Source organism: Metopolophium dirhodum, chromosome 4 (assembly GCF_019925205.1).
Source record: "Metopolophium dirhodum isolate CAU chromosome 4, ASM1992520v1, whole genome shotgun sequence".
Taxonomy (NCBI): Eukaryota; Metazoa; Arthropoda; class Insecta; order Hemiptera; family Aphididae; genus Metopolophium; species Metopolophium dirhodum.
In genome coordinates this window covers 2611908-2630648 of record NC_083563.1, presented here as the reverse complement: position 1 = coordinate 2630648, position 18741 = coordinate 2611908, and the positions used below count along the sequence as shown (strand labels likewise).

General features: G+C 31.5%; 1 protein-coding gene across 1 annotated transcript in view; it reads right to left on the bottom strand.

Moving 5' to 3' along the window:
- The window catches only part of LOC132943981 (discoidin domain-containing receptor A-like), a 232381-nt gene that overhangs the window by 97087 nt on the left and 116553 nt on the right, over positions 1-18741 (bottom strand). Inside the window, exon 4 of the mRNA XM_061013176.1 lies at positions 11326-11431. Coding sequence (XP_060869159.1) covers positions 11326-11431 — 106 coding nt within the window. The remainder of the gene's footprint in view (positions 1-11325; positions 11432-18741) is intronic.

Below are 18741 nucleotides of genomic sequence, written 5' to 3'. Positions count from 1 at the left end.
TCTTCCATATCAGACTAATTCAAAATTACTGTATCAACTAAATATTCGTTTCTTAGGACATAAAATATATGTGTATGTGTATTTATAGTGTATAATATGAGCACACAAATAAGAATTTATCTAATATAAACTCAAAAATATTATAATATTAAAACAATTCATTTTTAAACTTCTTAATTTATTTAAATTTATACTATTTATAAATTACAATTCACAGATGCATTTAAAACAAAGTAATATATTATATCCATACAACTATACATATTTTCTTTGAACATAATTGTTATTATTACAAAATGAATTTCTTCTCCACTAGATGCAATAATATGTGCAGATGGAGATCATTTCATAATGAAGTTTAAAAAATGATTTCTTACTATTGAAAAAAATACTTTATGCATTTTTTTTGTGTGTGAATTATTTACATTCGAAAATTTACTTATGGGATGGAAACGTCAAAATATTGTTTACGTTAGAGTAATGAAAAAAAACATTAGCGATATTGAGATAGATAATTCATAAGAATTTGGAATTATAGATATGGAGTTCAATTTATCCCAGTTAGGTTGTTAACTTCAACTGGTAGTTCATGGTGATTTGATCACTATTATAGTGGCTGCACATCGATTGTTGATACAAGAATAGCCATCGAATTTAGAATTCCACTGGAGAAGGGCATTGTTCTATATACAACAAATGAGGATTTACTGAACAAAAGGACCATTATATCTTAATCCATAACTATTATATATACTGTGATATGATGATAGTGATTATACGTAAGAGAGGGGATGATATTGAGGAAACTATACCATGCTCCGGAAATGATGGCCAGTCGAATACCGGCATTCTCACCGGAACCAGGTTTCCGGTCCGGAAGACACCTTCCTTGAATTTGTGAATCATGCCAACCACCTACGCACTTAGTATTTCGACGAAAATCTGGTTAACCACCAAAAAGTAATTTCAATTACTAATTTATATTGAATACATAGGTATGAAATTATTAATAGTGAAATGTAACAAATGTAATTATAACATTTTTCATTAACTTAAAACTAGGAATAAGGTTAAACGCATTTTTAATCATTGATAAAAAATTATTTAATTACTCTTTCTCTTTTAATATAAATAATAAACAAAACGCAACTCAACTTAAACATCAATTGTATTATTCATAATAACTAAAAAGTATCTAGAGTTCATATTACTATAGTAATATGGTAATTATAATTTCTTTTTAATGACCAAAATAAGTATCTAAAGTTTCGGATGCAAATCACGGCCCAGGGCATAAGTAATAGGCTATAATATGCACACTGACGAATAATTAAATGAAATTATATTATGGTGAACAAGGCGTCATTTAAAACACTGTTGTACACAAGACTCACTTTTAATGCAACATTGAAAAAAAAAAAGAAATCGACTATGGATCCGACAGGATAATTATAATTATTCATAAATACGTAGGTACTGCTGTAGGTAAATCCGAACGGCAATATTATATCATCCCGTAAAACGTTACACCGGCGGAAAGAGATACAGTGAGCGGTGGGGTGAGAAACAGAAATGTGGGGTGAAATATAAAGTGAGATATTATATTATATAAATCCCGAACCCACGATTGAATGGGCACGAGCTATATTGCAATGACGATCCACGACGTGAACGGGGATGACGGTTGTCATCGCGGCATCGGAGCGAAAAACTTTGTCGCCGGCGTGTCGGATAAATGCCGTGGGATCGGGATAGGGTGTGCAGGGGTATCATGTCACTGTGTTCGGTGTCGGGAAGAGAAGCAATGCCGTTGACGTGGTGTTTAAAATTCGCTCAGGTATATAACCCCCCTTCGGTCGGTAAGCACGTTTCCAGAGGCGTCGTCACCTGGCGGTATAGTCACAGCCTATAATAATAGTCCGAACGTTAAGTTATTATGTATGTTATTCGTTCATATTATTGTCATATTAAAATATAGGTAGTTGTTTACTATTTTGTGAATCTGTTAAGTCTTTTCGACGCGACGGCCGAGACTCGCCAGATTATAATATTTTATTTGATGATATTATTGTTATAGTTATTTTTTTCGTGTTTAAACTACATTTCAAAATGCATTCTCCGACAGTTACCGCCACGGCGAACACCACGTCGTCAGTCGTCACACCGGCACAGTACATTACACTAATTTCTACCCGGACCCGCGGCTTGAAACAACGTTTAGGAAATGTCAGCACTTTTAAAAGGGCAATATTGTGAGCACCCCACCCACACACACACACACCTATATACCACCCCCCCCCCCTCCTCCACCACCAACCAACCACTGCCACTAACTAGAACAACGCGTCTCTCGCCAAATCGACCATGGTTCGTTCGCGACCAAAAACTAAACGCGCATAATATACCGGGTGATTCTTTTAACGTACGACACTCATTATTCAAAAAATATTAATGTTTATGAAAAAATTATTTTTAAATGGTTTCAAGTCGTTACAATTCAACATACAGTTTTAATTTCATCGTAAAAATAAGCAGAATACTTTTCTGATTAATTCGATACATAAAAATCGAATTTAGGATGAATAGTTTATGAATTATAAGTATTTAAAGGTTAGACGAGTGGCGTAGCGGAGTAATGGACCTACATTTTGCGAGGTAATCGCGTAACACTCCACTCCGCTCATCTAAACTTTAAATACTTATATAATTCATAAGCTACTCGTCCTAAATTCGATATTATTTCGATTTTTATGTATCGAATTACTCAGAAAAATATTCCGCTTTTGAATATGAAATTAAAACTGTATGGAGTAATTCAAAAAAGTAAAAACTTAAACAATTCTAACGATAAAACAATATACATTTTTAAAAATGTTGTTTTTTAATGACCAGAACCCGTGTAAATGTTTTCAAAAACATTTATACTTTTTGGAATGCCGAGTGTTCAATGAATCACCCGGTATATAATATACACACATATATTTATATATATATAATATTATACACTTCGCTTTATTGCGCTCTACCTACCTATTGTATACACAGCGTATATACATTATGCCACGTAGCAGCTGAGTTGGCGATTTCCACCGACAGATTGTCATCCGCCGCGGTTCCGTTAAACGCCAACTACGATGGTATAATAATTAACGCGCCCCGCTGCCGACCACCGCCGCCGTCGGAAAATCGAAAGGAAAACGCTCTCTGTCGCCACCGAAACGGCGGTGGAATACACTGAGTAGGCGGCGACGGGACCGGCGGGCTGCAGTGAGTTTCGGTGCTATCAGCCGATGGATTGTGTCATTTTGTACAACGGGTTTTCGGATGCCAACAATGGAATTATTATCGTCATTCACATATCGATAATGTCACGACAAAAACACCATGTCTGTGTTTGTGTAAAATTAATTTACATTCATTATTACGTAACATTGCGATGGAATTCAACGTGTCTTTTGCCAATCAATAATTATAAGTAATTACTAATATTACTAATTACCTTACAAACGAGCTCGTTGTTTTAGTACAAAATTATTAAGTATTGTCGCATATCGCTAACGGTAAATGGAAATATTGTATGCAATATAATATATATGAATATTTTTCAAAATATAAATTGTGTTACTAATTTATCATTCATTAATTTTGCATCTTTATGATAGTAATTCATTGTTTATCATATATACTGCATCGTTAACTTGAATATCTACCAGTATTTTATTGTGGTCAAGTTGTATATTATTTTTAACTGTTAATCATATTACGGACGTCGTTAGTGTAGTATAGTACGCTGATTGCTGACTTCTAATAATACAGACAATTAGTGAAATCTAAAATTATGTTATACTACAAGTATTTGATACCTTTTTCGTCCAATGAACTAGAAAAAGCTTGCATGAAGAGTTTGTGTAAGGGCTATAGGCTGAAGGCGATGTTAGTAAGTATAATATTCACTGATATTACAGCAACACTGTATACACTATCACGGGCTCAAGGGGTTCTAGTACTCATAATTAGAATTTAATATCGATTTGTCTTTATATCGAACGTAGTTAAAGTATTTTAGTCACGGTTTCCTCTTTAAATTTAATGTAAGAATAGTTAGCCTGTTTTTCATTTTAAGAAAATATTAATAATAACCACTGTTGGACTAAAAACAGGTGCCATCCTAAATTAAATAAGTTTTTTATCTGTATAAGTTTGTGTGTTAAAGTGAATAATATATTGATAAACTAGGGGTGCGAAACCCCTTACTCATTCCATTTGACATGGGGCTACAGATTTTTCTAACCCCCTCGGGTGGTTTATTTAAAATGCTTTTTATATTCCAATAACCATTACAGTTCTTTTTTTTATAATAATTTTTTTTTGCCACAGTAATTATTATAAAGCACTAAATACAATTTTAAAAACTTTTTGTGCACTAAACGTATTAAGTATTTCATGCTGGAAACAATAGTAAGAATGGTTGATGTAACTGCGTGTGATTCACCGGAAATATTATGGCATGTATCACCGAATATAATATACATACGAGCAATCTGATTTAAAATGTCTCCGACCAGTTACATATACAAAATTAATTAACTTTAGTGATTGCGACATTCTCGTGATAATATACGTGCAATTGTATTTATGTGTATTCAATAATGCATATGGCTAATTAAAAAGGGATTTTCGAAAAGTTTATTACGAAAGTTGCAGGATGTGCGTGTGTGATGCGGTTGACGTGAAAACTTCGAAATAATCAGAGCTCCGCTCGCGCACATATATTATAACATTATACACTCTATATTAGTAATGCAATTTTAATAAACTTTATCCACAAAGTTTTGTTTAAACACGAGGCACGGGCATCCTAGATTTCAACAAACCTCGTGAGCCGCGCGAGAACACGATGGCGGCGGTGACTGTCTGGTATATTATAATAGTATCCGTCCGGGCCTCCACAAACAATATGTTGTTATATTATTATTATATTATTATTATTATTGTTATTATTATATGACGTACAGGCGCCACAGAAACGGCCCGCTGAGGGGGTCACATGACTTTCAAAGAAGAAAATAATGGGATGCAACGATGGGCGCCCGCCGTGTAGGTAAAGAGGTTTCAAGATGGCCATTAACTGCTGCATTTTTTTGTCATCATAAACCACGGTACGAAGTGATTCTGAGGAAGCCAGAGGAACGTTTTTTTTTTTTTTTTTTTTTTTTTTTTAATGCCACTCGACTCGCCGAGGTTGAAGTGTTCTTTACGAGACGCTCTCTAAACTACCCGCAATAAACGTACCTTCCACGTATATGTGGTACCAGTCAAAACGCAGTTAGCTGACCGTCAAATAAACTACACCGTCCATATAGTAGGTATAAATGATCGATATGGGCGTCCGGAACATGCTTGTCAGTGGTATAGAAAAATATATTATTTATTTATCTATTTATTTATTATTTTTTCAACTGTTCAAACTGTCTGAGTTTGTAATATTATTTAAAAAAAACAACAGCACGCTTAAAATAACATTGGAAAATATATTGTAAAATATAAACATAAGTAAATTTAACAGTATTTGAATAATCATAATAGTAAAACTGAAAACTAAAATTTGAGTTTGAAAATCGAAATTTAAAATTTGTGTCCGCATTGGCGTTTGACTATAGTCGTCTTAATGGCTCAGTTAATACATTTAGTTAATGGTGACACATAGAAATATTTATATCAATATAGTTAAATATGGCATGCTACTGTGGTATGTGTTATTCTGGAAAAAACAAATTCCTCTCATCAAATCATAATCATAAAATTACACATTTATTTTATCAGAAGAGTAATATTATATATATATATACTGAAATACAGGCTTATAGTTTTATTTTAATAATATTATTGTTAACGCGTACATTTTAAAGGTCGACATTTTGCAAATACAACTGTCAGTATATATCGCAACTGCCAATCATGCGTTCAATAAATAATAAATGTAAATAATGTGTAAATTAATTTAATACAGTCCACCGAATATACCAAAACTGTCAATATGAAAAAAATTTAAATAATATTGTATGTACTATGTCTGTATCCTTAATTTGCTATATTTACTCTGAATTTGTAACGCATAGTCATCAAATAAAAACGATACATTAAATAGTTTTCTAGGGATGCGTGTAAATTAAGTAAATATTTTTGTAAAATATGGAATATCAAACTACTAGAATATTATACGATGGTATAAATAAATTATTATTCAATTAGTTAATTTGGTTAAATTATCGTCCACTATTAGAGTGCCATACAATTTTATAGTTACAGTTCAACTAGAAGAATAAGAAGACGAAACAAATAAGATTAATGTTATGAACAGTTCGAAAAACTTTATTATATTAAAAAAAAACTCAGAGGATACTTGAAGAATATTTTTATTTTTTTATTATTTTATTGAGCTTCTAACTATTAAAAAACTCTCATATCCAATAACTAAAGTCTAAAAATAAATAAAAAGTTATTATAATTAATTTGCAATCACAGATAGAGATAAATACAATATCCAAGCCCGGATTAAGAGGAGCAGGAGGGCCATGGCCGCGGGCCCACAAAGGATATCGAACAATAGTGGGCCCCTGCCGGTAGTACGTTTTCTATAATAATATATGGATAAAGGATAATGGATATATTATTACTATTTGGCTCCGGGCGCAAAATTATCTTAATCCGGGCTTGATAGTACCTTGTCATATTATAGTTGCCAGTTATCAAGTTTAAATTAAACAAACAAATTCGAACAATAACCGTTTATGCATTCGAATTCAACTACGACTACAATAGTTACATTTTAATCATTCATTTTGTAACATTACAAAGTTTATTAAAAATATTATGAATGGTAATGCGCTGTTAAAAGTTTTAGAATTTGTGATTTTTATCTGTAATATGAATCTACCCTAACCAAATACGGTGATCTAATAAAACTTTACCCTACGTTACTTCATATGTTTTTTGTTGTCCCCGAGAGATACTAGTCCCAATTCCAAAGATACCATGTATGATATCAGTGGGCTAAACATAACACCAACTTTTTAGCCTTTGAACTCTTTTAAACTAATTATTATTAATGTGAAATATTCAATAACACAAAAGGGGTTATAATAAAAACAGATTATTTTTAAACCCATTTGTTAGATTCTAATACAAGTTGAATTTTCAATAAATGTTTTACAGATTACACGTTTTAATAATCATCTTTGTATTTAATGTAATTTAAATTCAATATGAGTTTTCTTTAAAACATTTACCACATGAAATACAAAATGCACAACCTATTTGATGTTTAAAATATTATCCTTCGACAACTTATGCAGATGTTGTATTTCATACGAAAGTATAGTATAAGAGCAAATGGGTTTCGTAATAATATTATTTACTCCGTAGCCTTATACATATTGTTTTCTCGTAATTTCCTAAACTAAGTTGATGGACTCTCTTAATTATATTTGTGTTTCGCTTGGTAACTATTCCTTGGTACCCAGGTATACGAAGTTAAAGATTGCACGAGTGAGGGAAAAATAGATTAAAACAATCAAAATGAGTACCACATTATGGAACACAATTTGGATTTCAAAACTTTAATTAATTAAAAACCATTCATATATATATACATAATATATACAATTTATTTATGACATTGAACAAAAGAACGACTTTTTTGTATATTATAAATCATGAAACTATTTTGAGCACTTAAATACAAAGTTTACTTTGTTGTTTATGTACGTGTGGTAAATCGTGAATGTCGTATACAGTATGTGCTTACCTTGACAGGCGGCCTATTCAGCATTTGACATGACAAAAAAGGCTGTGCTAATCGAATCGTTCCCCTAAAAGGGCCTAACATTAAAAAGGGTATAATAAATACCGGACCTTATGTAAGCCCAACTCTGAGAATCAATCAAATGCACTCAGAGGGGTAGGGCTGCACATATTTCTCTTTCATCTCTTACGATATAAAAAAAAACCACAACTTTCAACATGTAGGTAAAGTTTAACAAAACCGTTCTATAGCTTTTCACTCTGGTAACAACTAGAACATAGACCAATGCATTTATAAAACATTTAAGAAAATTAATAACAGAGTTAAAGACGAACAGAGTATCAAAAATAATTATTTTTCTGTTTCTTCTAATGTTTTGTTCAAATGTAAATTAAAACGATTTCAACGATTTTAATGTTCACGCACGAAATAATTTCACATGAAATATGTTGTAATACTCGACATAAATTTATAGATTTTAAATGGTGAAATATAAAAAATTAAAGACTGCTCTGTTTTATTTATTAACTCAACAATTTAATAATGATAAATTGTATTACAGACAATGATTGAACTTGATAAGTTTTAATAATTTTTAATTTATAGAAAAATAAAACGTACACTTTCAGTTATGTTATTATATATTAATTTAAATTTACTTATGTCAATACATTATCCATATACTTAGTCAATGTTAGTTTCTAAAGTATAATACCATAAAAGAAGTTTCAAAATCCTTGAATACACCCGGGACGTTAGCCATTCAAATACTTTAGAGGAATCGCCGAATCTTTTAAAACTTTATCAAAAATCCTTGTTCACCACATTATCGGAATTCTCCCGTTAATCGGTTGTATAGTACTATATAGTTTATAACATTTTAAAATAAACCCCTAGCTTATAGTTGACTTATTGTAAAGGTACTTGATAGATGCACGGGACAAATACCTGTGACATTTACAACAAACAAATAGATTGTTTATCTAATTCTTTGGATTTAAAAAAAAAACATTATGCTATCAAACGGATTTGATAAAAGAAAAAATAGACGATAATATATATTAATAACCCCCTCCGAGAAAACGTACCGACTTCATGATATTATGACTGTTAGGTATAATACGGGTCTGTTCGCGTTGATTGAACGTCCGATAAAATTGGATTTTCGGCTATATCTAGTGCTCTCGGGGTGGCATTTATGGGGCGATTCCGAGGTGCCGCCTAGTTTCGACGTGCAATACCCTAGGCGATTTAATTGCAGTTAACTTTGAGCATTGGGGATTCTCGAGGACTGTAGCCATTTCATTTATGGCCATGTTTCCAGGAGCTTGTTTTTCTACGGTCCGTAAAAAATAAAAAACAACTGGGGTGATAATCTTCGCTAAATCGCATTGCACAAAGGAAAAAAAAAACTGTTATTTTTCTCCACTATATACGCGACGGAGTTGTATAAAAACCAAATCCAGTTTTTCGTACACATTGGACTTTCATTTTCTACCCCTAACAATCCATCCCTTCGTTATCATCCTCGGCAGCTTTGTTTTTCATTACGGACCAGCCGACCGACTTTAAGCGGATTTATTACCCGAAGCCAAGAATGGCGAGACACGGGTAGTGGTGGCGGAGACGGGAGAAAAAAAGGAAACAAGAAGTTTCGGATATCCGACTACGAGCACCCGTAATCTTATTAGCAGCTATATTTCGTAATCCAAAGAGAAAGAAACGACTATACGTATAATATAATATATATATATATATATATATATATATATTTATATATTATATGAACCATGTACTCATATACAATACAAACGAGAAAAGTTAATCATTCTAAAACGATCGTTGATAATCTCCAATTGTAATTTGCCGTTACGGTTTTAAATAACAACTTTATCGTAATTGTATTAAATATGAAATAACATGTGCGTATGATGTATATACATATTATACATTATTATAAAATAGAAGGAGATAATATTGCTATAAGCTCATTCGTTCGGTTTATCACAGACACATACGTAATAATATTATTGTTCTTTCGTGATTACAATATAATGTATTACGCAATGTTAAGTTATTAGTTGTCGACGGTTTCGTTAAACTAATCAATGATACATTTTTTAAACAATGTTTACTACATTTGTCTCATTAGTCTAATAATAGCTACGATTTATTCAATTTGCATATTATATAATCCTAGGTACACTTGATCATAAAGCTTTATAATAAAACCATCTATTATTATATTATATATAAGTGTTTGATGACGTATAAACTAAATTATCTTAGCTCAATTCAATATGGAACTAGGTATAACGTTTATAAAGTTCGAATCAAATATTCTTGTCTTTGCCTACCTACTGTATAATTATATGTATATTATTAACTTAAAAAATGTTATGTGATAGGTCATTATAATTTAGACGTTTAATTGTGTTATTACCTAATTTTATAGAGATCAATAATATAAAAGTATTAATTTCATAAAAACTTGCAGCCACCAGGGAGGAAAGTTAAACACTTGTACAACACACTTGAATAGGTACTTTAAAAGAGATTGAATACTGATAGGTATGTAATAACACGCAGAGCACAAGTGTTTAATTTACAAAAATATTGTTCGATAATTCGAAGACAATAACCTGACAAACAATGATGTTAACATGATGATAATGGAAACAAACAATAGAGATTTACTGAGCACGTCATTTCCAGAACGAATAACAATTTTATATTCATTGAAAAAGAATCCATCGAACAAAACTTGTATTATAGGTGTATAGAAGATAATTTACTAGAAAAATGATTGAAAAAGGAGTTATTCTCTCCAGCCGAAAATGACATAAGCCATTGAAAAAAAATGCGTATAACAGAAATGAAAATTTTATTTATTTGAACAGTACGTGAAGTTTAAAAAAAATAAATAAATAACAATACTATAATGAGTCATAAATATAACAATGAGTTTCTGGAATTGTACCAGTATTTAAATTAAAACAGTTGATCAATGTTATCATTGAAATATATATTTTATCCACAGATTGCCTGTCACGGAAATAAACGTTTCAATATTTGTTTTATTCATTATAAGACTGGAGTTTTTCTTTTATTAGAGAAAATAACCACTAACTGATAATATTCTAAATGTTAATGACAAAAACTTACTGAATGAATCTTATGGACCGAATTAGGCTTTTGACTTAGTAAGAAAGCAGTTGAAAGTTTTCATACCAGCAGCTGTATACTGCTTGACTTTGCGATATTCCTCAAATACAATGGTTTTCGAGAGGATAGGTAATAATAAAGCAGCAGTTTAATTTTAGAAACTTTCTTTTTGTTCGAACCTATATTTTTTATTCGGTCTTATACAGGAAGTTTTCGAGAAAAATTTGTGCAGCCAAATTACTTACTATAGTCTACATGAAACTTTTCAAATAATAACTATTCAATAATAACTGTATTCTAAAAATAATAACTGAAAGGCGTATCTACATCAAAAATAAAAATTTCCAGTGACTTACCGTGCATTCTGTGGTCCCACTGACTTGACTTCATATGATGAACTAGCTGTAATTCTATGATCTGGAATTTTGCTGAACTCCATACCAAGCTGTGAACGACATTCTTCTAAACAACAATAATAAAGTATTAATTAATAATAATTTAAAACAATTTTGTTTTTTACGCAAGACAAACACATATTTCATAAATATTGATAATTGTTCCATCAACTAATAGGTTTTAATGTTTATACTTGACTAATAACTCTGGCAAAATAAATAAAAATTGTATTCCCTCCTCTACACGACTACACCTAAACAGTAATATTCTCTAAACTTAGACGCAGGATAACCAATGGGTGACTTCCCCTATCAAGCGATTCATGTTACGAGTGTATTTTGATATGATAACAATTTATTTTTGTACACGTGTGTACAGATTGTTTTTCTTCTCTCCAACAAAAAAAAAAAAAAGTTTATATTTAATTACATCAGACATCGGTATTGTTAATTTAATTACTTACATAAAATATTGGTTAAGAATTCTATTCAAACCTTAGATAGTATATACCTACTATTATAATTCATATTATATTAAATACGTGGGTGATTTTTTATTTTTATAAAATAATATACCAGAAATGACTTTTAAATTATAAGCAACTATATTACGGTTCTATAAATGGGGAATACAAAAAGAAAAAAAAACAATGCTTTAGTTCATTTTAAAATGGTTAAGGTATTTTTGGAGACAAGTTTAAAATAATATTTTCGCTCCCAAAGCTCAGAAACTTTTTATATACGAATGTTATTACCACTTCAAAAGCATTGAAAATGGTCTTTTCGTTTTCATTTTTTTTTTTTGTGTACTTACATGCGGGGTTTTTTTATAGCATACGATTACATTAAGAGCCCTAATATTTAAAATTATAAACTGTATAATGTGTTAGTAAAATAGTGCATATTTTATGTTATTTTATAAAAAGTTATGAAAACGATTTTTTTTTACTTATAACAGTAGGTATAGGATATAATATTAATGAAATTATAATAAACGTATATTGAAATATAAAATATTATTTTAACTCGGTACGAGAAATTGAATGGGCTTGTAGCAACATTAACAATTCATAATAATTTAGAAAAAAAAAAAAACAATTTCAGAATGCGAACGATATAATCAGTGTCGAGGATTAAAAAAAAAAATGAAGAAAAGTTTACCATTATTTCTTTTGATTTATTGTTTATAAAAACATGGTAGTATGTGACTTTTGAAACGAACGTAATTCTCCCCTCGGGTAACACATATACGAATAATGTTAGGCAAACCTCGCGTGTGTTTCAACTCGGTCCCTTCAAGTCCAATTTCTGGGAAACGTTTCGAAAAGAACCATTAAGACCGTTGACCTTTTAATCGTACCCCTTGAAACAAAAAGCTATTCCAAAACGTCGGTAGGGACAAACAAAGGGGTGGGGGTTCTTATCTTGCCGAACAACAGTCACACGTAAATGCAGAAAACTTTCCATAGGAACAAACACTGATAGTACCGATTTTAACGGTTCTACATACGCCACCGGTGAACTTAATATTCACCCGACGGCGGAATAATGTAATGCTCTGCCACCCCTCGGATGAATATTTCCACGTTGTGTATATTGATATGATTTCAAAGTTATGGAAAAAAAAAACATCGGCCAAAAAGGCGATGGATTTGTATTCACCGAACGTTTCCTCCCTTACTTCCTACCTAACCGACTCTATTTCAACTATTTATTTATTTATTTATTTTTTTTTTTTTTGGTCACTTTTCTCACTGCAACCGGGCTGCGGTTAGTTAGGCGATTATAACCGGATGTGCCAAAATGGCGAAAACCACACTGCGGAATTTCATCGCACTTCATGCGTGTTCGGAGTTCAAAAGGATACATAATTCAAATTTGTTTTATTTTTCATTTGTTTTGGAAATCCATGGTGAGAAATTGAGTTACGACAACTATACAAATTCTTTGAACAACCCTATTGCACTGATACGGTTTCAAAATATAAAAAATAAAAGTACAATTTAATAACTATACCAAACAAATACATTCACGTTTGAAGATGTATTTCAAATAAGGTTTCCCGGTATACAAATTACTGTACAATTTTATAAAACAATAAAAACAATATTCAAAAATCTAATATGCAAAGTATAATTTTAAGTATAAAATATCAATAATATCGTGAACAGTATCAATAGTAAGTTTATAATATTATGTTAGATAAAATACTAGTAAATATACGCCCACAGTAAATATTAGTTATATTTATTTAAACAACATTTTCAGAACAAATAATGCGAAATTAACATAACTGGTAAGACGTACCAAACAAAATTGTGCTTTTCTTGAACCAATTTAAATTATTTATTTTACTCAATAATTTCTATATTAACATATAAATTCTAAATCGAACATAAGTACCGTGCTTTATTCGTACATTAAATGATTAATCTCTGCAAAATACATTAATACTATGAAGTTAAAACACGAGTGTATTAATTATTTGATTAACCGCATTTGAGCCTAATTGACACGTTACGACAAATGCTTGGCAGCAACATAAAATATACTATAAATCCAGAAATATGAGAGACAATTTGTTGGGAGGAAAGTAAATATTTTGTGTTTTAGAAAAATCGGCATTAGAATCAACGAAACGTACAACCATCTTACACTCAATTATTATATTTTATTAATATGACGTAAATTATTCATCAAAAGAAGTGACAAGGGAGTATAATAACACTTAGTCATTTCTCTGGGGCATCAGCTGTTATAAAGAGAACATACCACGAAAGGCGTCATTTTCGTAGGGTTTCTTAGTGAATATGTTTGATATATTTGAATGCTTGAATTGATACGGGTTAATCATTAATACGCGTATTAGGGCACGTCAAAAATATGATCGGATTATTATACACACAGGTGCCTGTTATTAAATAAGATGAAATATTATGATAAGACGAATATATATTTATATATATATATAACATTTTTAGAAATTAATAATAAATTACTGCAGCTTCAGTATTAGATGAAACGAATTATAAAAAGTACGCATCAAGCCATTGATGAAAATATTCATGTGTAGCCAACTAATTTACCCTTTTCCCCAGTAAAAATATGTTTTGTCGTTAAATATAAAAAACCGAGGTCATATAATAGATACTTGTTGACGCACATATCTGATTTAAGAATAAAAAAAATGAATTGAAGTATAGTTTATGCCACGTTGCCTAGGACCTAAAATATAAGCATTAAGCATTCCTTCAAAATGTTTAAATACAGTTAATACAGTATATTATAAAACAATATCTGTAAAGTTGCCCCTACCCCACCATGGCGAATTCTTCCAAAACAAACTGTAAGATATAGTCCTTTAATATTGTAAGTCCATTCCAGAAATTTGTTAGTTGACTGTTACAAATTTATAGAAAAAATGAGGTTTTAGGCGGCAGACCTCCCTCATAATTTCCAAACTCCAAACAAATCGTTATTTACAGAAATTGTATTTTCACTCTCGGAGTTTATAGGTACCTTTAATAATTTTAGCTTACAATTTCTTTGGAGCGATTTGGCCGTTATGGAGGAAGGGGGCTGCCACCCAAACTTCAGCATCTCCCCACCGGTCCCCGGGGTACGGTCAACTCACAAATTCCGGGAACGAGCATACAATTACTTACAATTAAAGAGGTATAACTTACAATTAGCTCGTATAACTTTATATAACCCTACAAGATTTTCCTATGGCGAGTAGGGGTTAACTATATATGTTTTTATTCACATACGGTAAACACGTACCTAATTGCATAATATTTAACGTTTAATGTTTGACTAAAGCGTTCAAACGACACTTCATATTCCGGTACAACAACGAAGACACTTTTACGATACGCCGTTAGCGAAAACATCTACTTTAGATTCTACAGTGACGCGGCGCATAAATTATTAATTCCTGCTGTTGCAGTAAATAAATTATTATCCTGCAAGACGAGGAGTGATTAAAATTAATTTAATTTCGTTCGCATAGACAAATAGACGTAGTAGACGCAGACGTACACACACACACACACACACAAACATATATATATATATAAATTATATTATGTCTATACATAGAGAGCGCGGTGGCGGTTCGGTTTAGCGTCGGGCACCCCTATTTGTGCGTTAACCCAATTTCCGAAATCAAGTAACTCCGCGCCGTGGTACTTACGACCCGCCGACCACTATGTTCGGTACACTGCGGCAGTGCCCGACCTAACCGGGAGCGCCGAACGCATAACTTGTTTCGCAAACACTCGTATCAACACGTATTATCTATACATATGTATATACAGTATGCACGCACAACACGCACGCATTTGGCGCTAGTGTATACAACGACATCGTCCCGACCACGGTGGCTTGTTACTGGCTGTGCATAGATAGATTGTTGCGAGATGAGTTTATTCAATGGACATACTATTATAGACCGGCGTTCGAGCGTCCCACCGGGTCGCGCAGAAGTTTTGCACGCGTGCCCGGGACGACGGCAGAGCACAGGAGAATAAAATTCGAAAATGCAAAACTCGACGACGGCGGCGGCGGCTGCACCGCCCGCGAATTCGACGGGCAAATTTTAATGAATATGTATGAGCGCGAGCTGACCGCGTCGCGATGTTCCCCCGGGAGACTTGTGCAGCGTGCCTGTACGTGTGTGTGCGTGCGTGTGTGTGTGTTGTGTGTGTGTGTGTGTGTGTGTGTGTGTGTGTGTGTGTGTGTGTGTGTGTGTGTGTGTGTGTGTGTGTGTGTGTAAGGAAGTGTAACGCGTAAGCTCCGTAGTCGTATAAAAACTTTACACAATCATCAAAAGTATAATCTCGACCTCCGGCCCAACAACATACAAAATACAGCATGTATGTCGGCGGTGGAAATCGCCGGGGCGAGGGTTGTTTAACCCCCGCCCCCCCCCCCATCATCCCTCCCGCAAATGTCTTCCGAGGACTCCTTGAAAATAATTTTAATATTTTCTCCTCTCGCCTAATCTACCTGTGGTATAATATTATGGCTTCAAGAAAATGTACTTTTCACAGTAACAGTGGTAAACATTTTGACTGGAAGGAGAGATTTATCATTTTCCACGGACTACAGCACGCGTTAACCACACGCTTTTATTTTGAAAAATAAACTCTGCGAAACACGTAGGAAACAATTGCCACTCGAATGCCCTACGCAGAACTATAATAAGTACAACATTATACACACAATCAGAATAAATAATTATTATAACTAGGAAAATGTTTATGTAATGCTATCCGTAAGTTTTTTTTTTTTTTTTATACTTTTAAGTAGTTATTTCAAAGTCTTTTCACAGTTCCACCCCAACTATAATATTAATGTAAACCGGTTTCCGCACGTGCAAATACGGTCGGACGAATCACCTGACAAGTGAAAATAAACGTAATCACCTACTTTCGAGATTTCATATTATCAATAAATCACTGAACGATCCTATACCTGCCGAATGATATCTTATAATCGGACTGATTTTACGATGGATAACGATAAACGTATTCATAATCATAATAATAACATGTAGAATAACATGAGGGAGCATAATTGGTATATATTAGGTATAAGATGGTAAAACAGATTTCTTCTAAAGTTAGCGATGTCGCAATAAATAAAAACTTTTATATTTTTATAATGGAAAATTATGGAAAATAAGATAATTTTGGGAAAAAAAATCAGTGATAAGCGGGTTAAAATTACACGATAGACGAGTTTTTTAGTTAATTGATTATGTCAACAACTTATTTTTTAAGAAAAGCTAATATAAATTTTAAGATAATTATAAATAGCTATTAACTATATTTAGACATTTTACGATATTGATGTATTTCTGTAGTTAAGTTATTTTTTTTTTTATTAATTATACTAAAAATCGATACCGTTTTTAAGTTACTTTACAACTTTAGTTGAATATTATGAACCTACGAATGGAAAAAATGAAATGGGACAATTCATGTGGAGTAAAATGTCACTTCATAGTTTGGTATTAATTGATAAAATGTTATAAAATGTTCAGAAAATTAAATCATTTATAACAGAAAACCAACTGCCGTCATGATTTTAAATAACTAATACCAAAGAATAGCTATAAAACAAAACAGTAAAAAAAAAAAACTATAAAAGATATGTTTTTTGTTTTAATAGTCATGCATTTTATATATATTATATTATTAAATAAGGTATTATTTACTTAAGATGATAAGAAATATTAAATATTATGTTCCTTATAATTTAATAATTTAATAATTGTAAAATGTTAAACTATTAAATAATAATCACACCTTTTAAAGTTTTACATTTTTATCTCTCATAAAGATTGTGATTAAGACGATAGTAATATATTTTGAAAGTTTAAAAAAATAAATATGTTTTCCAAATTATCAATGCAATTTTTTCTTCATGGGAAATAATATAATATAAGAATATTATCTTTTGAATGACATAATAAAAAATAATATTGGTAAAAAAATAAAGAATATTCTATTTCGAGACAAGTATTAAGTGCCTATCACGCATTCATGCCCCAGGTTACCCAACATGTTTATTTTTCACCATTTCCAATCGCTATCAATAATATTTATTATAACAATAATTATTATTTTATTGTGGCAACCACACACGTTGATGACAAACGCCAGACAAATATTGTACATTTGGGACCATTGAGTTGTTATTACTAATACAGTTACAATATTTACATAGTTTATAAGGACTCAACTATCGATTGCGAAATAACTGATAAACAATCCGAAAGACATGCTGGATAATGAGTATCATTATTAGAGGTATTCATATTACATAGAATTACACTTACGATAAATGCTTTATGTTGAAAGTTGTTGATTGTATAGATTTTATTTTGTATTAATTATAACGGAAAATACAATGAATACTTTTTAAATATTGATAAGTTCAGTTAAATATAACTGTGAACCTGAACGGTTATGAATAATTTTTAGTGTCCTGTTATACTTTCAAAACTGCCTGTATCAGTCAAAAGGTTTTAAAATACAGTAAGTTGCACTAACGTGACTGAGTGATGTAAAATCTGTTTCAATACGTAATTTTCATGTACACACGTGACACGTGTATAAAAAAGTATCATGTGCAACGGGAAATTAATTAAATTAACATCCTTTATGGGTAGCACTGATTACAGAGTGAAAATTTAATCAGTGAATATATGGTGAATAAAAATCAAAGAGAAGAATATTCCTCGCATTTAGTACAAAAAATCGTTTTGTCAATACTATGGCTAAAGAAAAAAAGTTCAGTGCTAATAAATTGCAATTAGTATAATCGATAAAGGGCCTAACGATATTATGCATAGTTAAATTCATTTTT